The sequence below is a fragment of the Sceloporus undulatus genome, chromosome 1 (genome assembly GCF_019175285.1).
Source record: "Sceloporus undulatus isolate JIND9_A2432 ecotype Alabama chromosome 1, SceUnd_v1.1, whole genome shotgun sequence".
NCBI lineage: Eukaryota > Metazoa > Chordata > Lepidosauria > Squamata > Phrynosomatidae > Sceloporus > Sceloporus undulatus.
In genome coordinates, this window is record NC_056522.1 from 359,781,077 (window position 1) to 359,804,964 (window position 23,888).

The following is a 23,888-nucleotide window of genomic DNA, read 5'->3' on the forward strand; positions in this document are numbered from 1 at the left end:
GATTCAAGCATCCAGTTTGAAAATATTTTTAAAATGTACAAATTCCAATGAACAAACCTTGATTTTGCCATTTTATATAAGGGGCACCATTTTACTGTGTCATTGTATTTAATGGGACTTGAGCATCCATGGATTTTGGTATCCACAGGGGTCCCTGGAACCAAACCCCAGCGGATACCAAGAGCCCACTGTACAGGACAAATCCACACAGATATATACTTCTCTTCACAGTGAATGCTCTTACTTTTTTGTTTTTAACTAGTATCACCCCCTTTTATTTTAAGCTATTTTAACAATTCACTTTACTTCTTGGGGAAATTCTCTTTGTTCTTGCAACATATATCGTAGGTTTTAATCTATCATATATTCTTTGAACTGTTTCTGAATTATTTCAGTTCTGGTTCAGGCATAAATAATCTGGTGTGATAACCCTGCAAGTGTGGTACAATATTCAAGATATTCAGGCTATATAATGCCTTACTAGCCTGGTGTTGTTATGTGCCTTCAAGCTGACTTGTGATGATCCTATCATAGACTTTTCTTGGCAAGATTTATTCAGAGGAGCTTTGTCATTGTTCCTGGTTAGCTGAAGAGAGTGTCACTTGGTCAAGCCACCCAGTGTCTTTCCATGACTGAGTGATGACTCGAACCTTGGTCTCCTGGAGTCTTACTCTAAAACACAAGCCACTACAGTATGCTGGCTCTTCTGCTATAATGTAATTTTTCTTTTAAGTGTGTATTTTTCCATGACTGCTAGCCTTTGAAAGTTTATACAGTCCAGTCCATTATAGCTCTGCTCAGAGGTAAGCCCCATTGACATCTGTGAGAGTTACTCCCAGGTAAATGGTTACAGAATTGTAATTTCAGTTGTAATATTAGCAGAAGTGGGGTGGAAGCCAGGGTGGAAGCCAAGAAGGTAAAGTTCAGCTGCTGGGAAGAGGATTGCAAACAGAATTTCTGTTTTAGACAGAAAAAACAAGTTATTTCCTTTTCTTCCTGTTTTTTTAATGTTTCTCAAGGCGTAGTCCTATACATTCATTCCTACAGAGAAATAAGCCCCATTCTCTGCAGTGGGATTTGTGTGTGTGTGTGTGTGTGTGTGTGTGTGTGTGTGCTCGCATGCGCGCGTGTGCGTTCAAAATCACCTGTTGACTTATGGCAACCCCATGATTTTCAGTGCTTTCTTAGGCAAGGAATGCTCAGAGATGGTTTTTGCAAGTTCCTTCCTCTGGTATATAGCCTACAGCACCTGGTACCTTGTCGGACTCCCCTCCAAGTACTCAACAGGTCTGACCCTCCTTTACATCCAACATGAGAGAGGATCTGGTATTCCCAGACTTAATCTTGATAAAAGTGGAGTGGGAGGTGGAAGTTCAGCCACCTTGGTGGGGATGCAAAAATAATTCTTGCTTTGCAACAGAAAACAAAGCTATTTTTTCCTTCCTGATTTATTAATGTTTCCTGAGGCACAGTCAAATAATGGCTACTCAGAAGTAAGCACCAGTGTCTCCAATGGAATTTACTTCTTCCTGCACTCAGGAGATTTGCGGTCTGCTCAGAAAGGGAAAAACTGAGGGAAATTCTGTTCATGCACCCATTGAAAAAAAGCCTAATTGCAACAACAGATCTCCTCCCATATATTGAAAGAGATTGATAGAGAAAAATGGGGCAGCAAGTTAGGGGGTAATGATGGAAAGAATTAGGAGGTGCAGTCACAGACTAAATCAGTGCTTCTGAACAATGTCTTATATGGTGTGGAGGGCTGTGTGTATACACATTGGCCAGAAAATGTGGCCAGCAATGTGGCAGGAGGCAGGAGGAGAGGCAAGACTTTGTTAATGAGGCAAAACATGAACATCAATAGTGGAGGGGAATAGTAAAGGTGAGGGAAAGTGGGATGACAGAACAAACGTTCCAAAAGAAGTGATTGCAGTGGAAAAAATCAATTTAAACGTTGCTTTATATAAATTGTTTGTAGGAATGACTGCTAGTGGTGGTAAAAATGGTTACCAGTGACTGCAGGTGTTTGCATGTGTCATGCGAATTGAGAATTTAAATCCAGATATACCAGTATATTTTGAGGTACAGATAGTGTTACTTTCACTCTGTGTGAATTTGCCCTGTGTTTGGTGAGACTTATTCTCAGGGAAGTGTGCGTAGGTTTCGAGGCTCAGTCACTACCAAAGAATGTGGCTGTCTGTGGGCCCATGTCCATGCTTATACATAGACATATTGACTAGGTTAACTAGAATATGTTAGTGGTAGTACTGATTTATAAGACTCTCGCAACTCTATTTAATGAAGAAAATCCTGCAGGTGAGGTTTATAATCTTTAATCCTTCATTATACTTGGAATTTTTAATATATTAATAGTAAAAATATGCTTTTCTTCAGTTAATACTGCTACACATTTGGACTGGCCATATCTACTTGTTAAAAGCCCAGTTTTTAAGTGTCTCTGTGTATATTATTGAGTTGCATTACTAGTTTCTTCAAAGTGAGTGCATGTTTTGTCTATATCCTGAAAGATTTCTAGAGGCATGAGATAGATGGCAGACTTGTGTGGTGTTTTCCCAAGCCTAAATTGCTGCCTATTCAGTTCACTCAATTTTGCTTCCCAGTTTAGAATTGCTGTTGGTCCTCTAGACTTGGCAAAGACCTAAAGACTATTTGAAGGAATGAAATCTCAGTCTGTGCATTTCATGCTGCAGCTGTTAAGAATGCTGCTTTGTAGGCAGGTTGTGGTTTATCAATATTGTGCAGACTTTAAACAAATTGAATTATTTATTTATCATCTGTGCCACCTCTCCAAATGCTCAAGGCAGCTTACCAAATTAACTAAAGCAAAGTAACAATAAAGTAATCCATTAAACATTAAAACACTGTGGATTGGAGTTAGGGTATTTTTGTCTTTCTATATTACGAGAGCTCATCTTTGAAGCTATTTTCCTATATTAAATGAGAGACGAGGATTTTTCTACCATGTTGCCCTGCACTGTTTTCTTGTTGTGTGCCTTCAAGCCATTTCAGAGGTCCAGAACACACTGCAGAAATAATCCAATTTGAGACCGCTTTAATTGCTCTGGCTCAGTGCTAGGGAATCCTGGGAATTGTATTTGTTATGGCAGCAGAGCCCTCTGACAGAGAAGACTAAACGTCTCACAAATCTATTTCCCAGCAGGGCCGGCTCTAGGTATTTGGCCACCCTAGGCGAGAAATATTTTGGCACCCCCCTAGTAGCCCCTCAGTAGGATAAAATGTAGGACAAATTGTAGAATGTTCAAGAAAAATGGAGGACACAACCAACTAAAAGCCAAAAACATTAATAAGTGGGGTATTATTATTATTATTATATTATACATATAAATTGATGTTTCTCAGTCATGCTCAAAATGGAGGACATGTTGACATTCTTCCTGGATAGAAAGTTGGGATGTAGCTTTGTGTGGTTTGTGTGTTGGACTAAGACTCTGGAGACCAGGGTTCGATTCCCTGCCTATTGGGTGACCTCAAGCTCTCAGCCTCTCAGTCACACTCTCTCAGCCTCCTCAGGGGAAAGCCATGGCAAACCTCCTCTGAACAAATCTTGCCAAGCAAACCTCAGGATAGGTTTGCTTTAGGGTCTCCATAAGGTGGAAAACAACTTGAAGGCACACAACAATAAATAACAACTGAGTACTGTACCCTTCGATGCAGTGGAGAGTCCAGCATGGTGTAGTGGCCTGAGTATTGGACTAGAACAATGGAGACCAGGGTTCAAATCCCAGCTCTGCCAAGGAAATCCACTAGGTGACTTTGGGCAAGTCACACTCTCTCAGACTCTCAGGGGAAGGTAAAGGCAATTCACCCTCCCCCCGAAGAAACTTGCCAAGGAAACTCTTTAGGGTCGCCATAAGTTGGAAAGGAGTTGAAGGCACACAACAACAACAACAATGACAACAGAAGAAGAGGAGGAGGAAGGGGGGAGGAGAAAGAAGGAGGAGGAAGAGAATAAGAAGAAGAGTTGGAGAAAGAAGAAAAGGAGGAGAAAGAAGGAGAATAGGAGAAAGAAGATAAAAAAGAAGAGGAGGAGGAAGAAGAAGAAGAGGAGGAGGAGGAAGAAGAGGGGAGGAAGTAGAGGAGAAGGAGGAAGAAGAGGGGAGGAAGGACTGCTCCAACAAGCAACTCCGCCCCTGCTCCCGCGAGCAGCACCCAGGCAGCCGACCCTAGCCCTGGGGGATCATTCTGCCTGGCTCTGGCCTCCCACTGTTTGCTGCCCCTAGGCGACCGTCTAGCTCACCTATATGGATGAGCCGGCCCTGGTTCCCACGGTTCCCTAACACTGAGCCAGGGTAGTTAAAGTGGTCTCAAACTGGATTCTTTCTGCAGTGTGTTTTGGACCTGAGTTATCACAACCCTGAAGTGAACTTGTCACAGGGCCAAAGTGGGTTTTAATGCTGTCAGACTTTCAGTTGCCAGGTTGCAACAGCATTTGTGCAATAAACAGTACAGTAAAGCTTGAGCTGGGAAAGAGTGGGTGTAGGGGAATTCAAGTTTCCTAAGGCTTCAGCCCTTGGTAAGGAAACAAAAATATCAAAACTATCAAAGCCAAGCCTGTTAGGGTCTTGCTTGTAAATCAGCAGAACAGCAGAAATGGTCTTTTGTCTTAAGATGCTTCTATAAGAACTGAGGCTGACACAAATAGCTTGTAGTTTAAAAAACAAAACTTTACTAATGGCTTAAATCTACATATACATGGAAGCTACATCCTAACCTATCTAGCAAATAGTTCAGGTAAAAGAAGGAGTTTGTATCTCACCATCTTTCGGAGGAAAGTTGAGAGAGCATGATGATGGAGAGACCGAAGGGAAAGCAGGAGAGATCTGTTGTGTGAGAGAACTTCCTAAGAAAGTTACTTAGATCACATGATCTGTTTTCCAACTTACAAAGGTATTTATTGCCCCTGGAATTTACCAGGACCAAATGGCATGCAAATAGAGATAGAAGACAGTAGAGAGATGCATGTAGGAAAATCCTATCTATCTGAGGAGCAGGAGAGAGAATGCAATGATTTTCCAACAGTGGGATGCTCCTTACTTAAGCCATCTTTAGTTGTATATGAATGCCTACAACAGGCAAAGTAACAGCAGCTGCCTTTACAATTCCTTACTGAACATGTAGGAACAGCAAAACAGAAAGAAAGGGGGAAAGTGGATTAGCTTGCCTCACTAGCTATTCCTAGTGTGTTAAAAAAGCATAGATCTAATAGCTGGCCACCAAAATGGAAATCATAAGAAGGGCAGAGGTTAGTGAAATAAAAATCATCCCTGGATTCATTATGGAAGAAGCTTTTATGTGGCCTGTAGAAGGCTCAAAATGTTTTGTTTATTTATGCAAGGCTTACCTGACCTACGGTAAATATTTCACATGTGCATATTGTTAGTTTTGAATAAAAGCTTTTATGAAATATATTGAGCTATACTTGTACTCCATTCCAATTCCCTCCCACCCCATCTCCTGTTTTTATGCTTCACGAATGAGTGAGCTTTCATGTTTAGTTCTTATTTATTTATTTGTGAATTTGTATTTCACCTTTCTCCCAAGTTGGGATTCAAGATGGCCCATAATAAATGGAGCTTTGCAGTGCTGTGTTGTAAAGGTTGTTGTCCTGGCTGCTTATATCATCTTATATCTGACAGGCTGTTTTGGGGAACCTACCCTCAGAGAGGAAAAGAAAGGTTTGTACTGCAAACCTTGGGATTTCATGAGCCTTTTGATACCTCTCTCTAGTGTGCAGATGAAATTGTTCTATTTTGTCTACATAAAAAATGTGTGTGCTGTTAACATGTAAGATGCAGTAATGTAGTTTTCACCTGTGATCCCTAATGTTAACTGCCTAACTCTGTTCCAAAATAGCAGAGATGTGATTTTCTGCCAGAGAGGGAGGAAAGAAAGGAACTAGGAAAAGAGCTGATTGGCATTTTAAGCTCTACTAATTGGAGCATGGTTTGTAATGTTGCGGGCCTCTTGTACATTTAGTTGAATTGGTGTGGGGGGGAGGTCATGGACCCATCAGTTAATTCAACAAGCCTAGGATTCCCTCCAGCTGTTAGTCATGCCCCCACCTTCTAAAAACAGTAGCTGAAGGGGTCTGACCTTTTGTAATTTGAGCACTTTCATCTGGGAATGAAATCTCTTCACTTCAAAGCATTGCTTGGGGGGAATTCCCAAATATGACTTGGGCAGTGGAAGCATGTCTCTGGTAGGTATTGGTCTCCCACATTATCTGAAGCATTGCAGTTTGAACTTCCTTAATGGGTACTGTAGCAGTACAAATGAGAATAACAAATCAGGCTTTGCAATGCTGTGTTGTGTGGATTGTGTCCTTATATCTGACAGTAGAGTGCAAGCACCTTCTTCTGTTGTCTGTCTGTCTGTCTGTCTCTCTCTCTATCTGGTTATATGCTGTTTTGATGATGCCTGCAAAGTGCCATGCAAATTTATGGCACTATAAAAATAAACATTACAGTAATAATCTATCTGTCTGTTTGTCTGTCTCTGCACAGTATTCCCTGATCAGTCACCAAGAATGTGTACTGAGACTGACCTGGGATTGGGATGGCAGCACCCATGTTCCTGCTGGTGTGTGTTTCTGCATAGAGTACTGTATTGTCAAGGAAAGGAAATGGGGTGGAATCCTCTTCTTGGTGATGTTTTAAGAAAAGTCTAGATAAGTGTGGTTTTGGTGAGGTTGTATCTGTGTGTATTATTTGGAAACAGAATAGCCTTTCTCCAAGCAAGACATTTTTCTAACAATAGAATGCAATACATACAATCATCATGCTGTATCCAAAATTAACAAAAATAAATGGTACAATTTAAAATTTAGGGTGGTTTTACATTTCAGAATAATGCAGTCATGGTTTTCCTGTCTTGGTTGCCATCTCCTCAAGTCTGAGTTTATCCTGGGTGGCTGTGTGAAATTGAATGCCTTTCCTAACTCTGTTTTGTCTGTGAATTTCAAATAAGCTCACTGCAAGGACACTTTGCCAAGATGAGAAATTGTTTTGAATATTGATGGTCACATAAGTTAAAACACAAAAAGGAAAAAAACCTGACAATGCATACTTAAGTGTTGCAGCTCAGAACTGTCTTGTTTTGTTTAATGATCCTTACTCCCAGGTAAGTTTGTGTAGCATACTTCTGTGATGGGAATGCATAGATGAAATTAATGGACAGTGCCGAAGGTAGACAGAAAAATTGCATAGGTTTTGCTGTGAAAATCATTGTCTGTTTGCTTAGGATTTTGTTAGGATAGTTACAACCCAAAGCAGGGGTATAGTCTATTTCCTTTCATGTATGTGGAGTTATTTCATTTCTTAAAGCCAAGGGTTTGGTGAAAAATCATAGGTGCACATTTGGAATTATGAACCTGGGACTTGTTTTAAGTAACAAATGTTTTATTGTTGGTGCTGAAAGAATGAAGACATGTTTGGGAAACCTTATGATAGGTCATGAAACATTTTTCTTATATTTTTGGGTTTGTTTGTTACCAAGTTTAATTATATCTTTTACATTGCGTAAATATTATAACAACTTAGGCAAAATTGTGTTTTTATAACTGCATCATTTTTTGTGCGGCATTTTGACCCTTGCAGGCATGTATCTAGCTGAGCACAGTTTGTTACCTGATTTTATGTAGGTTTGTTTTTGTGTTTAGAGAATATCAGTGCAATTAAGTTTTTAAGTACTGTATATAAATCAGTCCCTTATAGAATTGTTTTTTCTCTTAATTGTGGGGTGCAAGAAGAGTGGTTTTTATCCATTAAGATATGTGGGAAAAAATCACTAAAAATAATACTTTGCCATTTATTTATCAAAATATTTATATCCTGCCCTTTATCCAAAGATCTCAGGGTGGCTTATAATAAAATATACTTAAAACAATACATAATTAGAAAAGTTTAATAGTTTAAAAGTTTTTCAATTTAAAAACAAAATTTGAAAATTGTTAAAAGAATCTTGAATAGTATAACTATAAAGTATGTTCAGCCTGGGTATATGAGACTTATTTTTAAAGAATCCATTGTGCCTCTCCACTTCACATTATCCGTATCCCCAAACCTTGTTCTGTAGCTTTTCCTTGGCATGGAAACCTTGTTTAAACTGCCTTTCAGTGACTGATTGTTCTTATGAGGGTGGGGGCATACTCTGGTTTTAACTTGCATATTTTTAAAAATTATTTTATATTGTTTAATGTATGATTTTTTAAAATGGGGATTTTTTAATTGTTTTATTTTTGGCTTTTTTTGTAAGCTGCTTTGGGCCCCACACTGGCAGAAAGGTGGTATATAATATATATATATATATATATATATATATATATTGCTGTAAGTATGATGCAGTTTGTTACATGGGTTATGGTGTCATTATAAATAGTTAGCTGTTAACATAGGCATAGGCAGAAAGATTTTGACTCTGCCAAAAAGAACTATAATAGTTCCCTGCAACAAAGTTGATCTGTGAATGCCATTGAATGTGAGTGGTCAGGTTTGTTGGGGACCATCTTCCTCAAATTTTGAATTTCATTTAAACTAGGCTTACCATATGTACCATTCTAAATGAGTACTTTTTTTCATATTTCCAGACTGTCATTTTAATATAAATGTCAATTTTATCCCATTTTCAAGAAAAATAGCCTATTAGTTGCAAAAATGGTTTGAAGATCCATTTTAAACTGTAGTTGTGGGGGGAAATTGTGTCATGGAGTGTGAGAAATTATATGATAAGGTGTTGAAAGACCTTATAAGACTACTTCATCAGAGAAATGTTCATTGTACAATCATGGTGAAAGCCAATTCCCCTCTATGGGCCAAAACAGATGGGCCTGGTAAAGTGGGCCATGGCTGCTCTGGCACAATTTGCATCAAGGCTGCAGCAACTGGTATGGGCTGCTGACATGGTTTTCAACCGGACTGACAAAAGAAGCAGTATTTTCCCCCTTCTTTTTGGCTCAGTTATTTGTAAAAGACACGGCCTAAATGTGGTTTCTAGCCACACTTGGGGCGTGCTTCATCTAAATGCTATGCCCCAAACATGGCCAGAAGCAGGTTTATTCGGCCTGTCTGTTTTTGGTCTATGTCTGTCTAAATTTTTGTATGAGTTCTTTCACTGAAGAATACAGTTGGCCCTCCTTTCCACGGATTTATTATCCATGGATTCAAGCATCCACGGCTTGAAAATATTCCAAAAAAGTATAAATTCCAAACATCAAACATTGATTTTCCATTTTGTATAAGGGACACCATTTTACTATGCCATTTGAGCATCTATGGATTTTGGTTCGCGGGGGGGGGGGGGGGGGAGGTTGTCCTGGAACCAAACCCCAGCAGATAACAAGGGCCCACTGTAATTGTTAACGCCATAAGTTCATGTAATAAAACTCTTGTTAGTGTCTTCCTTTTTCATGAATATGGAATATTACATAACCTGTCCTGTTTTTGCCATCCCAATGTTCCATTTTTGTCTCAAGGAAATATGGTCAGCCTACTTCAAAACGATTCCTGGATCCTGCCGATCCTGTCTTTAAAGCTGAGTGAGTCACCAGCTTCTTGCTGCTGGAAAGCACAACCGCACTATGGGCAGTTAAGCTTGTACACATTCCTAATCCAGCTAGCTATTTTTACCAGCTGTCTTCTGGGGCCCTTAAGAAACTAGTGCAGAAAAGTAACCTCCTCTGCCTTCTGACCCATGACCTTAATTAACAAACTGTTTGGCTTAACTCACCTATCAGAATGTGCAAATCATCTCGCCATCCCTTCCACTATTTTTCCCCCTGCCGTAGCCCCCAGAACTAGGAAGCATCCGGTATTTGAGTGATTTGCCAAACAGAGACTTATCAAACTCAAGTTATAAATCTGGCCAAGTAAGTACTATGCTAAACAGGGGAGCTGATGGCTTAATCAGACTTCAATAGAACATGATTTCTGATTACCTACAAGAAGCTGGAGAATGGTAGCCTGCTTTGTGCTGTTGTTTGAAACTATAAGAGGAGATAACCATGTATTTATGTGCTTGCTGGGTAGGCATAATTAAATATATCTAAGGAGAATGAGGCACAGGCATGCGTACATTGGTAGCTTTAGCATCATGTTTAAAATTAATTGCTCCTTGTTTTAGTTTCATAGAAATAAAAAAATGTTTTGTTAAAATGATAAACAGAATAAAACACTTTACCTTTTTTATATAATTTTGATCACTTCCTGGTAACAAATGGAGGAGAGAAATTGTGGTTTTGAGCATATCTGTACTTATTTAATTTAGCTTCTGCAGTTTGTCCTTTGTATCAACTGATTCTGCGTCCACAACCAACCATGGCTTGTGTGTGTGTGTGTGTGTGTGTGTGTGTGTGTGTGTGTGTGTGTGTATATATATATATATATATATATATAATTCAAAAAGCAAACCTTAATTTTGCCTTTATAAATATAAGGGACACCATTTTACTACTACATCATTGTATATAGTGGGCCTTGAGCATCCATGGATTTTGGCATCCACAGCGGGTCCCAGAACCAAACCCTAAAGGATACCAAGGGCCAACTGTAGTTATTTATTACTTTAAAAGTGCTTTTATCTATTGTACATCATCTTGAGATGTGAAGTGATAAATAAATACATTAAATAAATAAAATGACTGCAAGTAATTTCCACTCAACTCAGTGAGACAGCAGGTGTTTCCAGGCCAGGCTTTATGCAGCTCTTCTCTGCCTCATTCATAGCCTTTTAAAAAGGGCGCAGACAACAGCATCTTCCATTTATAACCCTCCTGTGTTTTTCAACTTTCTTTCTGACTAATTTTAAAAAATCACTAATGAGGGGAAAAGCTTTTGAATGATAGCAATAGGAGCCTTACAGTAGTAAGCACCCATAATTCTCAGTAGAAGTCAGATTCTGGAAAGTTACTTTTAAAAAGCAATTTAGTCCCATGATTGTAGTGTTTGGGGAAATAATTAATGGTTGTTACTCAGTACAGTGTTGAAAAAGTAACATGTTGTATAAGTCAATCCCTTGTTTGTCACCTTTTTCTTACTTTTAGAGGAAAACTTTTAAAAGTCCCCCCAAAATCCATTAAAGTATCATTTAAAGCAGGGGTGAGCAAGTGTTTGGGGAGCCAGGGGGAAAATTTCTCCTCTAAACCTCCCTGTGGTCCACATCCCTCCAACAAGCCTAAATACTTCCCATTTTCTCTGTAGACCTTCTCAAAATGAGAAGAGGAAGGGAAGCACCTATCTCTTCCTATTGCCATTTTCAGAGATACTGCAGAAGAAAACAGAGGTATTTGGAGATGATATGGGGCTCTGGGGTGCCTTGTGGGTATTTCATGTGTTTTTATGCATTTGGGGGCTTTCTGACCAATTTAAAGGCAAGATTTAGCCAAAACCTAAATGCAAAAATTACCCCAAATCATGTGATTTTTAAGAAATGGGGTTGGCTTTGGGGGATGGTAGATTTTAGGGGCCACATGAGGCTCACAATCTGTACTTTGATCACCTCAACTTTGACAACATTTAAAGTTAATTTAAAAAATAAGTGGAAAATGTTACTCATTCCACCTGTAAGGTGACTCAGTTCTCACTTGTTTATTTAAATGTATTTATTTATTTAATATTCTGCCTTTCTCTTGGGATGGGACAACTGTTGCACCAGTAAGGCTACACTCTTCCCTTGGGTTGCCTTAGGTTTGTTTGTTTGTTTATATCTTGCCTGTATCCCCAAATGGGACAATAATGGTTTTCCAATGTAACCATACGCCCTTGCAAAAAAGTAACTTGTTGCAGATTACAGCATTTCCCACAAGCTGTTGTTTCCAAAACTGCAGTAGGATTGAGCTAGCAACCTGTCTTCTTTTACCAAGAATGAATACAGTTATACATATTGGGTATAATGGCATATAATGGCTCCCATGTTAGTGGGATGGTGAATACACTCCAGGTTTTAGGCAAGACTTCAAAGGAGCTATCCACCGTGATGAAACATCTTTGGGGAAAGTAGGGTTCAGCACAGTGGAAATTCTTTTAAAGTTCAAGCCCAGAAAGAGCATTGACTAGGAAGCCACCAGCTACCACTGTCTAGGTGGGCAATTTGCTGCTTATTCTGTGGATTTAGGGCAAGATGAAGTAGTTCTTATTGCTTCATCATTAGCCCTAATATATACTTTAGGCTGTTTAAGCAAATCATTGTAATATGATGTGAATTATGGCACATGTGGACAACAGTTTATGTTTGCAACAGAACATTCAGGTAGCCGTTTTATCATGGGAATATCAGAATCCATGCAAAAATAAAAATTAAAAAAAAATGAATTGGGGGGATTGTAAATCAGCCCAGAGGAAGAATGAGCAGTGAGCCCATATGTGTAACTTGGATCTGAGATGTGTTTAGATATTGCATAGTTGATACTTGGTAGGAAATCTGAAAGTGTATAATGTATAACCTCTCCATACAAGGATGGATGCTACTACTAAAGTGCGAGACAAGAAAAATGTGCAGTACCATTTACGCACAGAGATGTGAGGCAAATAGATTGCGGGGGAAACAGGCTGAAAGAGGGCTGCACTATACACTATTTTATACAGCTTGCAGCAAAATGCAAAGATAAATAAGAAGATTGTGTAAGTGTAGTGTTGCTCTGATTTCTTGGACTAATAGCTGAAGTGCATAATGCTGTTCTAGAGAGTTAATCAGAGTTATGTAACAGGTAAACCATGTCCAGTTTGAGGATGGGGTAAACAACACCTGCTATCCTGCTCTCTGCCATGCAGCTTTTAAGGCAGGGGTGGGCAGCTACCAGGAATTGGGGGGCTGTGTTGACCATGGGGGCAAATTTTGCTCCCCATATTGTTTTAGGTCCGGGAGAAATCTTTATTTAACCAGTAAACGTTCTGGGTGGGGAAAGGTTGGGGTTATTTTTAGTTTCTTTTTTAATGGGGAACTGGAGACTCCTAGGGGCTCAGAAGTTGCCTTGGGCGGGTCACCTGCAGCCTGTGGACATCATTTTCCTTACCTCTATTTTAAAGACACATGAACCTGTTCCTGCTGGGATGCAAAGGTCGGCAATCCCACGTCCTTTATTTTGAAGAACTCTTTCCATTTCTGATGCTCGGGTATCCAAGGGTCAAATGATGTGATGAGGTTAAGTTACACTTTAATGGGACTACGTGTCATAAACATGACAAGAGAGTAATTGACCAGTGAGGTGACCAGTTGGGCAGAAGCGCACACCTTTGAGATCCTTCTCAGCACAGGTTATAAAAAGCTTTCAAGTCAGGGAACTCTAACAAGGGGGCAGGTAGGGATAGAGGTTCTTGTTCCACCTGGGGAAGTTGGTCAAGGCTGGACAAAAGGATGTTAACCTCATGAACATCAAGGACTGCAACTCCTATCAGATCAGTGAGTAAAATAGGGGAATGTACTAGCTAGTTGCATCAAGGACTTTTTAGTATTTTTCTGGCTTGGCTGAAATAATCTAATCTGTCTGTGACTTGTAACTTTTAAATGTGTCTGAAGGGAAGGTGGCCCTTCCTGTAAAGAGGCATGCTTTTGCTATGGAGATTTCTTACTTAGAAGTACTTTTAAAAGAAAAGGCTTTATTCTGTCTCTCACACACTTTCATGTGCTTTTGCTTGGTTTTGTCTCCACACCAGGGTTGCTGGGGGGGGGGCTCTGCAGCATCAGAGGCAAGAAAACAACCTTAAAGTAACTTCCTACTGAGTTACTAGGGAACAGGGGGGATCAGTTCAGTCAGTGCTAGGATCATGGTTCATTTAGGTGGTCTCAAGGAAACCCATTCAACTCAGGCAGTAGCAGGAAGGTGACCCAAGAAATCTCTCACAGATGCCCTTCAGTAAATGTTTTGTAGCTGCTGCTGCTAAAGCCTAGCAATGAAGGATTTCTTCATCTTTAATTCTTACTCACTTGCACTGACTTGAAGGAAGGTTTCTACCTTCTACTCCATTATGTGACAGATACTGTCTTCCCCCCGCTGTTTTGCTCTGTTGGAGGTCTAAGTTGTGTGTATATCACAGCCTGTCCTGTACCTCAAAGTAGCACACTGCCCTCAGGTGTGATGAGCAACACTGTCTGGTTACCAATATTGACATAAAATTCTTCTGGCAAACCACTTGGCTTTTGTCTAATGAATAGGATAAAGCACAACTTATTTATTTTTGCCTCTGGTGGCAAAATGTCATTGGCTGAACCTGCCCGTGCCTGCCTTAAGAGGACAAGCTTCATAGAAAGGATATTGACAAGCGGGAGCATGTCCAAAGGAGGGCGACTAATTGGAGAACAATCTGGGAACCATTTCCTATGGGGAACAACTTAGGGAGCTGGGTATGTTTAGCCTGGAAAAGAGAAGGTTAAGAAGTGATATGATAGCCTTGTTTAAATATTTGAAGGAATGACATATTGAAGATGGAGTGAGCTTGTTTTTTGCTGCCCCAGAGAATAGGACCTGGAACAATGGATGCAAACTATAGGAAAAGAGATTCCACCTCAACGTTAGGGGAAACTTCCTGAGAGTAAGACTGAACAGGTGGAATTCACTCCCTTGAAGAGTGGTGGAGCCTCCTTCTTTGGAGTTCTTTAAACAGAAACTGGATGGCCATCTGATGAGGATGCATTGATTGAGAATTCCTACATGGGGTTGGACTGGATGGCCCTTGTGGTCTCTTCCCACTCTGTAATTCTATAGAAGTGGTTTGATCACAGCCATCAATGTGAAGGAGGCCGTCATTTGTCACAGCACATGTAGAGATGGTGGAAGAGAGAATAAGATCAGTTGCAGCCATTATCAACAGATCCTGGTAGTAAAGTAAATCAGTATGGAGAGAGGTATGGTAAGATGAAAAGGCAATTTATGGATGCCAGTGGAGTGTGTGTTTAGCCACCATGCAAAAAAGAGGATCCGGGAAGAAAGAGTGGTTGTAGGAGGAAGAATTCTCCCTTTAGCTGTGCATACTGTTTGCAGTCTAGGGTGCTTCCCTCCTGCTGCTCAGTTACTTGTAACTTTAAATAAGAGGAGAGCTTAGCTGCATATAGTGTGTTGTTTAACTCCTTGGTACTGAGTGCCAAACAAATCCTTCTTTGTTTCCCTTTAGCAGAAAAAGGCAACTTGTCAATGGAAACCTGGGCTCAAAATACACAGGCCAAATAAAGCAGCTTCTGGCTGCTTTGGAGGCATGCTTTTTATACGACACACTCCTCCAGTGTGCAGGAAGCCGTACTGAGGCCATGTTCTGGTCCTTTAGACCAGAGCAAAAAGCAGCTGCAGTAGTTCAGCTCCTGGCAACTTTGCTTGGCTTTTGGAGTGGGCTGTGCAGTTTCTGCAGACTTGACTAACTTGGAGCTGGAGTAACCTCAACCCGCTACTTCCTGGCCACTTGCTTCACCTCATAGTTGTTAATCATTCAGTCGGCTTCGACATAGGGATGCCATAAGTCGAAGCTGATTTGATGGCATTTAAGAACAAACTAGGTTTCCACTGACAAGTTGCCCTTTTCTGCTAAGGGAAATGAAGAAGGATTAGTTTAATTCCCAATAATAGTGGACAGTTGTGTGTGGCAAATGGAAAAGTGTGACATGAGACAGTTGACTAGTGCCTTATTTTGATGAATATACTGATGTTCCATTCTGAAGGGGAATGAGGGAAGAGTGAAATTTGAATAGCCTAGGTTTCTTAGTCACATGTACATAGCAGGTTTAACATTGTGTCTACTCCAGGAATGAGGAACCTGTGCTCCGATATGCAAAGGGTTCTTGTGGCACTTTTGAGACTAAGGGGTGAAACAGACTGCCCCTTTGTGCTGCTGTCCGGGCGGTTTCAGAGCATGGTATTTTCACGCTGCATGCTCTGAAGCCACCCAGGAGCCAGCTTCACACCGCCTGCCTGCCCACACATGGGCCGGCTTCTGGATATTCCAGCAGCATGTCATTTAGATGCCACACGTCATAAGAGTGCCATAAAGCTTTCGGACGGCAAAAAGGCAGATTGGACCATGGTGTGCGGTGGCTGTGGCCCTTATCCAGCTTTGTCAGGGGCAGCTTCAAGCTGCCCCTATAGGGCGGTCTATTTCACCATTAACTGAAACAAAGAAGTTGGTAGCATGAACTTTCATAGACTTTACGCTACTTCCTCAGAAGCATGCATTTGAGTCTACGAAAGCTCATGCAACCAGCATCTTTCTTTCAATTAGTTTCAAAGGTGCAACAAGATCCCTTTGCATACTGATTTTCCAGACTCACACAGCTATTTCTTTGATCCTCAAGATATTGTTGAGCTCCAGCTCCCATCATCCCAGGTAATTGGTGATGTTCACTAATAATATCCGATGGGCACCAGATATGGAGCATAGAAACACCTACCCACCAAATGTTCTCCTTGTTTATTTATGTATATATTATTTGTTCTGGAAAACACTAATACAACACCCAATGTGTTAGTGTTGAAAAGCAGCCAAAGGTACTACCTCCCTGGCTGATATCATAGCTTAGGTAAAGGTAGTCCCTTGACATGAATGTATAGTTGTAACCAACTGTAGGGGGCTGTGCTCATCTATGCTTCTAAACCAAAGAGCCAGTGTTGTCCGAGGACTGCTCTGGAAGTCATATGGCCAGCATGACTCCACCGAATACTGTTACCTTCCCACTGAGAAGTGGTACCTGTTTATCTACTTGCATTTGCATGCTTTTGAATTGCTAGGTTGGCACAAGCTGGGACTAGTGACAGGAGCTTACCCCATCATGCAGCACTCGGGCCTCGAACTGCCAACCTGCCCATCTTGCAATCAACAGAGTCAGTGTCTTAACCACTTGAGCCATTGCATAGCTTGCAAACCCTAATTCATGGCCTGGTATAACATATGAGAAAGTTGATAAACATAGCAGGAGCCATGATCAGCCCAGATCCATGTTCTTTTAGGGGGTGGAGTTGTTGTGATACCAGTACCTGTGCTACTGGTTAATAGAACAACAATATATCCACCTCTTCCCACATACATTTTAAAAAGTGTAAGTCGGTTTTCCCCAGCCATTCTCTACAGACATTCAAAGGTAGCTGGTACTGTGTGAAATATCCAGCATGTGTTTTCCAAGTTCCAAATGTGTCAAATGTTGTGGCATGTTACACACTAAAAGCCTTATATGCTGATCTGGTTTCATGTGGATCTAATCAAAGAGCCTTTTTTCTATAAACACTGCATTTTTCTATATGTGGTGTTGGCTTTAATTTGCTGCTTTTAAAGTGCAGTTCTTCAGAAGCCAAGCTGCAGCTGCCTTTTTGATTATATTTCAGAGATAGCTTCTGCTGGGATAAGCATGTATAGCAAAAATGGCCTTTTCATGCTTCACATGCTGTTGTTTGTAAGATTAATATTCAAAACATCCAGTGAGTCACAATGTCTCTGAACACTGCATTATGGAAACAAGTTCCTCACAGCAGGATGATTTGCAGATAAATTGGTTGAGGTCTCAAAAACTGTCCTTCTGCTAGAACTGTTGTTATGCCAGAGGTTTTATTAAAAACAAAACCACATGACATGAAAATGATAGACTATCTCTGGAGACTATGACTGTGAAATGTGGGCAGAATACAAGTTATGAGCAAACAGTAATATTTTTGCTTTGGATTCTGCATATTTTAGATACCTGAATGCTGAGTTTGCATCAGTTTTGATTACTTAAATGCCAGGTGTCTTAAACAGTGTACAGACCTCTGTTAGTTGCTCTTTAAAGGCAACATGGTGTATAGATTCAGTGTGCCCAGTGGTTGAAGATTGTTTGGGTTGTGTATGGCCATGTTGGTCTTAGAGACTGTCTCCTATCTGAACTGACTGTGTCCATGTACTGATTGCAAAGGGTTGTATAGATGTAGGATCTGTTTGGATAGTAGATGTTTAAATTGAATATGCATGGAACGCCAGTGTTTGGAGTTACTTACAATGTCTGTTTGGAGTGGGGGGTGGGGATATATTTGCTATAGGAATTCCATTTAGGAAATAAGATTGGGATGCTGTGGTTATATACATGCTAATATGGGGCAAAGGAAATGGCACTGAGAAGGAAGAGATGTCATCCTGAGGATATCTGTCTATATAAAGTGGAGACATATCAAACAAGATAAAAACAACTGTCAAGGCTTTGGATGCCCAGCTATAACCACCAAATGTCAAGGCTTCTCTGCCTTCTGTGGAGCTTGATTTTGTCTATGAGTGATACTTTCACCACTACTACTCTAGCAGATGGACAAGTGTCTTTACTTATTTTATTTCCACTCCTTGTTGTTAGCTGTCCTCAAGTCAATCTCCAAGATCCCCTGAGCTCCACTCCTCTTCTCAGGTCCTGGAAATTCATGCCCATGACCTTCCTAATTGAGTCAAACAATCTGACATGTGGTCTTCCTCTTCTTCTTCTGTCCTCTACTTTTCCTAGCATTATTGTTTTTTCTAGTGATCTGTTCCATCTCATTATGCGGCCAAAGTATGATAGTGTCATTTTAATCATCTTGACTTCCAAGGAGATTTCAGGCTTAATCTGTTCCAGGACCCATTTGTCTATCTTTTTGGCTGTATCCTCAGGACTCTTTTCCAGCACCACATCTCAAATGAGTTGATTTTTTCCCTGCTTTCTTTACTGTCCAGATCTCACATCCATACATGGTGATGGGAAATACAGTGGCTTGGATAATTCTAACTTTAATGCTCAATTGTATGTCTTTGCTCCTTGTCTAGTTCTTTCATAGCTGCCCGTCCCAGTCCTAGTCTTTTTATTTCTTGACTGCAATCACCATTCTGATCAATGTTTGATCCTAGTTGCTTACCTAATCTCCTCAGCCCACCCTGATTCTGTCACTGTGGTTCTAGGGCCACAAACACACAAATACCCCAGCTTTCCCTGCTTCTCAACCTCATTTCCAATGTTGTTGCCATCACAGACAGATGTATCTCGGTTTATACCATCACTAGCAGTAGCAAGCGTGTAAAGATTTTGTTAAAACAGAGGACAAATGACAAAACAGATGCAGATGACATCATAACACTAGCAGAAAATAGCAAAGACTTGCAACAGTTTAACTTAAAGAAAAAAGTGCCAAGGCAGGTTTAATGTCGAACATTAAGAAAACAAAAATAATGACTACGGAGGAGCTAGACAAATTCAACATAGCTGATGAAATTGAAATAGTCAAAGACTTCTCATGCCTTGGATCAATCACTGACCAGAATAGAAACTGCTGTCAAGAAATCAATAGAAGACTAGGACGGGGAAGGGCAGCAGTGAAAGAACTGGACAAGATCCTGGAGTGCAAAGACGTGCAACTGAACACTAAAGTGAGAACTGTTCAAGCCATCGTATTTCCCATCACTGTGTATGGGTGTGAGAGATGGACAGAAAGAAAATCAACTCATTTGAGAAGTGATGCTGGGAAAGAATGCTGAAGATGCCATGGATGACTAAAAAGACAAACAAATATGTACAAGAAGAAATAGGGCCTGAGCTTTTCATAGAAACCAAGTTGACTAAATTGAGGCTATTGTACTTTGGCCACATAATCAGAAGACGACTCACCAGAAAAGATGATAATGATTGGAAAGATAGAGGGCAGTAGAAAGAGAGGAAGACCACACACCAGATCGATAGACTCAATCAAAGAGGACACAGCCTTAAATTTGCAGGATCTGAGCAGTGTCATTGAGGATAGGGAGTCTTGAAGATACCTCATTCACAGGGTTGCCAGAAGTCAACATCAACTTGAGTGCAGTTAACAACAACAAATAAAAGATTCAAGGCTACTTATTGGACAGAGGCATATTCTTCCAAAAAAAGTGCACTTCTTAAATTGAAACAGTTATACAAGTATTGCTGCTCTAAATTTGTCTGTCCTCACCAGACAATAAAATAAATAAAATAAATGCTGATCCTGTTACTGTTCAGAAAAACGTTCCCAGGCATTGCATGATTGTCACTTGCCATTGTTGCCTGTTTTATTGAACCATTTTCTGTATTGCTATGTATTTTAGATGTATTATCCTATTATTTCTTGGATTGTACGCCATAGGCAGGTTTGCTCTTTTATATTTATTGTTTTTATGTACAGCGCTGTGCAAATCTACAGCGCTATATAAATAAAGAATAATAATAATAACTAATCTAACGCAAACAAAATCAAACCCAACACCAAACTCTCCTGAAGTACAACTTCCTCTCCTCCTTATCCAGATACTTACTGCAGACTAACTGTCACACTCAGGCTTTACAAATGCCTTTCAATCTTTTAGGCAATTACCTTCACCTCCAACATTCTGCATGCTCTCTTCCCTTCCCAACTAACCACCTATGTCATACTATTCCACTATGCCTATATGTACATCCACACCACATGTAATACTGTACATAATATATTTAATATACAATACAATACCATTAGTAGGATTGTGAACAATGGCTGCCAACCTTTGGCCTGCCATTTGTTTTGGACTTCAGCTCCCAGAAGCCCCAGCAAACATGGCAAACAGTCAGGAATTATAGGAGCTGAAGTTCAAATTATCTGGAGGACCAAAGGTTGGGAACCACTGTTGTAGGAGATCATAGGAATATATATTAGGTGGTTCTGTATTTTAGTGGAAGGAGCTGGCAAAACCACCTATCTGAACTACCACGACCCAGCTGTGGTGCACTGCCTGGAAATTCTCCTTTACACTCCAGGTTGAAGTCTTGAGTTTCATTTTCAAGGGCAATGGGGAGAAATTCCTGTTTTTGTAGCTTTCTAGATGAGGATTACATAGCTGACTGTAGCTGCTTAGATCAGGAAACGTTTTGGATTGGATGGAGGAGTTGGTTAATAGCTGCTTCCTCTGTGAAACTGTGAATCAAAGAGAAAGCAGAAGCCCAAGAACAGCACTCCAGTAAATTTGAATTAGAGAAATGAAATTAGGACTCATTCTGAAATGCAAAAGCAACTGGGAGACATGTGTGTTGTCAACCACTTACACGCATCCTGCATGATTGATTGACGTAGCTTGTTTACAGGGGTCCTGTTAAGGGTTCTATTGAATGAATTTCATGCTGGGCTGAACCAAACCTTATAAAAAGATTTGCTGTTAGTTCCAGCAATATTGAACAAATCAGAAATACAAGCAGCACAGGCACATTTTAAAGCAGAAATGGAAATCCTGGCCTAAATCCATTTTCCAGTCCCAGCTATTGTAGATTTGTTGAATCAATAGAACATAAGTGGTGACTTACCAAGATCCTATTGCTTTAGTAGAATCTCCTCTAACAACTGGATTTAGACCTTTGGGTCTGGGCCTCATTGCCAAAATTGAGAGCCAATTATATTATCTGTTGTCAAACTGACTTCAACTTTGTTTTTTTGTTCCTTCAAGTCGTTTCTGACTTATGGGGTTTTCTTGGCAAGATTTTTTCAGAGGAGGTTTGCCATTGCTTTCCTCTGAGGCTGAGAGTGTGTGACTTGCCCAAGATCACCCAGTAGGTTTCATGGCCGATCTGGGAATCAAATCCTTGTTTCCAGAATCAGTCCAACATTCGAGCCACTGTGTCACATTGGCTCCAATGAGACATCTCCAAGAAACTCTGTTATTAACAGACCTGCTCAGGACTTCCAAGCTCAGAGCTGTGCCTTCTTTGATTGAGTTGACCAGCCTGTAATGTGATCTTCCTCTTTTTCTCCTGCCTTCCACTTTACCAAGCATTATAATTTTTTTCAGTGTCATTCCATGATATGATATGATATTAAATCATTTTTGGCTTTCAGTGAGAAGTTACATATTTCCATTTATATTCTTTCTTCTCTTCCCTCAAGCTTCTAGATGTATGCTGGGTATACTTGGGAACAAAAATAGATGTGATGTTAGCAGTTCAGTTCCATACATAAAGGTGAGCAGAAACTAGATTTTGATCTACTGGTAGAACATTGGGCCTTGCAGTCAATAAGCAAGGACTGTTGACAGTAACATTGTTTACCAGTAACAAATAAAATTGCTCCTTTCTAGTATTAAATTTTACTGCAGTAGTGAAGAAGGCTTAGAATAACCATGAGTAGACTTTTGTAGAAGGACTGCCAGTTGGCTCATTTCCACTTCTTTTGGTACTTAGAAGTAATTCTTGTGCATAGATTTCTTTTATTCTAAGTGCATGTCTTTTACACCAGGCACAGATTCATGAAAGTCTCCAAGTTTAAGCAAAAACTACATCCCTTAAGTCTGACTCTTGGCCACCTTTGCTTTACTTGTTTATTCAGAAGTTAAGTGTCATTTAATTGAAAGATATACTGTCGGCCCTTCTTATACACAGATTTGAGCATCCACGGAGGGCAAACCCGGAAGTTGTCCCCAATGGCACATGCACCGCCATTGGGGACAAAAGTATCTGGCCTCTCCTCCCCTTTCCCTCCCTGCCTCCCTCCTTCCCTCCCTCCATTTCCCTACTTACCTTCTTCTTCGTTGCCGCCGCCGCCACGGCCTCTCAGTCGTAGCCACTGTGGGAAGGCTGAGTGGTGGCAATGGAGGCCAAGAGGCCTCCAGGCAGCCAGACCGGCCCTTCCGTGATGGCGGCAGCGGCGAGGAGGCTGAAGCCTGTCCTCCAGCCTCCTCACAGCCGCAGCCTCTGCAGAAGGGCCGGGTGGTGTTGGTGGCCATCCGGCCCTTCTGTGGAGGCAGGGGCGAGGAAGCAGAGCCATCGCCTGGCCTCCTCAGCCTCACCACCGCCTCTGCAAAAAGACCGGGTAGCGCTGCAGGCCAAAGGGCCTCCAGCGCTACTCGGCCTTTTCGCGGAGGCTGCAGCTGTGAGGACGCCGGTAGGCCATGCTGGAGGCCAGGCTTTGGCCTCCTTGCCGCCGACGTCGCAGAAGAGCCGGGTGGCTCCCTGGAGGCCTCTTGGCCTCCACCGCCACCACTCAGCCTTCCCACGGTGGCGGAGACTGGGAGGTCAAGGTGGCGTCGGCGGCAGCGGCGACCAAGAAGAAGAAGGCAAGGAGGGAAAGGGGAGGGGATGCCAGGGACTTTTGTCCCCAATGGTGGCATGCGTGCACACGTGCCGCCATTGGAGACAATGGGACTTGAGCATACGCGGATTTTGGTATACGCAGGGGGGGGGTCCGGAACAGATCCCTCGCATATACCAAGGGCCCACTGTATCACCCATTGTTGTTTTGTGCCTTTAAGTCATTTCTTATGGCAACTCTAAGGGAAACCTCTCAGGGTTTTCTTTCCAAGATTTGTTCAGTGGGGGTTTGCTTTTGCCTTCCTCTGAGGCTAAGAGAGTGTGACTTGCCCAAGGTGGCACAGTGGTTAAATGCCGGTACTGCAGCCACTCACAGTCACAAGGTTGTGAGTTCAATACCAGCCAGGGGCTCCAGGGTTGACTCAGGCTTGCATCCTTCCATAGGTCACTGAAATGAGTACTCAGCTTGTTGGAGGCAATTAGCTTACACATTGTAAACTGCTTAGTTCAGTATGAAGTGGTATAGAAATGTAGCTTGCTTTTGCTATTACTGCTAAGTACACCCAGTGGGTTTTCATGGCTCAGCAGAGATTTAAACCCTGGTCTCCAGAGTTGTAATCCAGCATCCAGACCATTACACCACACTGGTTCTTGCCTAACTTCCATATAAATAGTTATTAGACTGTAGTTTAAAGCATTTTCCCATTTAACATATGTTTAAAGGTTGTTTTTATTATCATCAGCAGGATGTCATACTTCTAGCTACTACCTAGTTGTTGTTTTTCCTTTGGGGCATGGGGAGGTAGATGCAAAGATAAATGGTATGATTCAGTTCAGCAATCACCTGAGTAGGGTTGCCATAACTCGGTTGCAACCGGGTTTTTCCCGGTTTT

At 41.2% G+C, this 23,888-nt stretch overlaps 1 protein-coding gene across 3 annotated transcripts in view; it reads left to right on the forward strand.

Annotated features, from left to right (window-relative positions):
* EVL (Enah/Vasp-like) overlaps positions 1-23,888 on the forward strand; it is a 183,783-nt gene that overhangs the window by 18,370 nt on the left and 141,525 nt on the right. For 2 of the 3 annotated variants that reach the window (XM_042449608.1, XM_042449615.1), the window contains exon 1: positions 11,246-11,316. The exons of the other annotated variant lie outside the window; for it this stretch is intronic. In XM_042449608.1, coding sequence (XP_042305542.1) covers positions 11,246-11,316 — 71 coding nt within the window. Of the gene's footprint in view, positions 1-11,245; positions 11,317-23,888 lie in introns of those variants that run through there. 3 annotated transcript variants of the gene reach the window in all.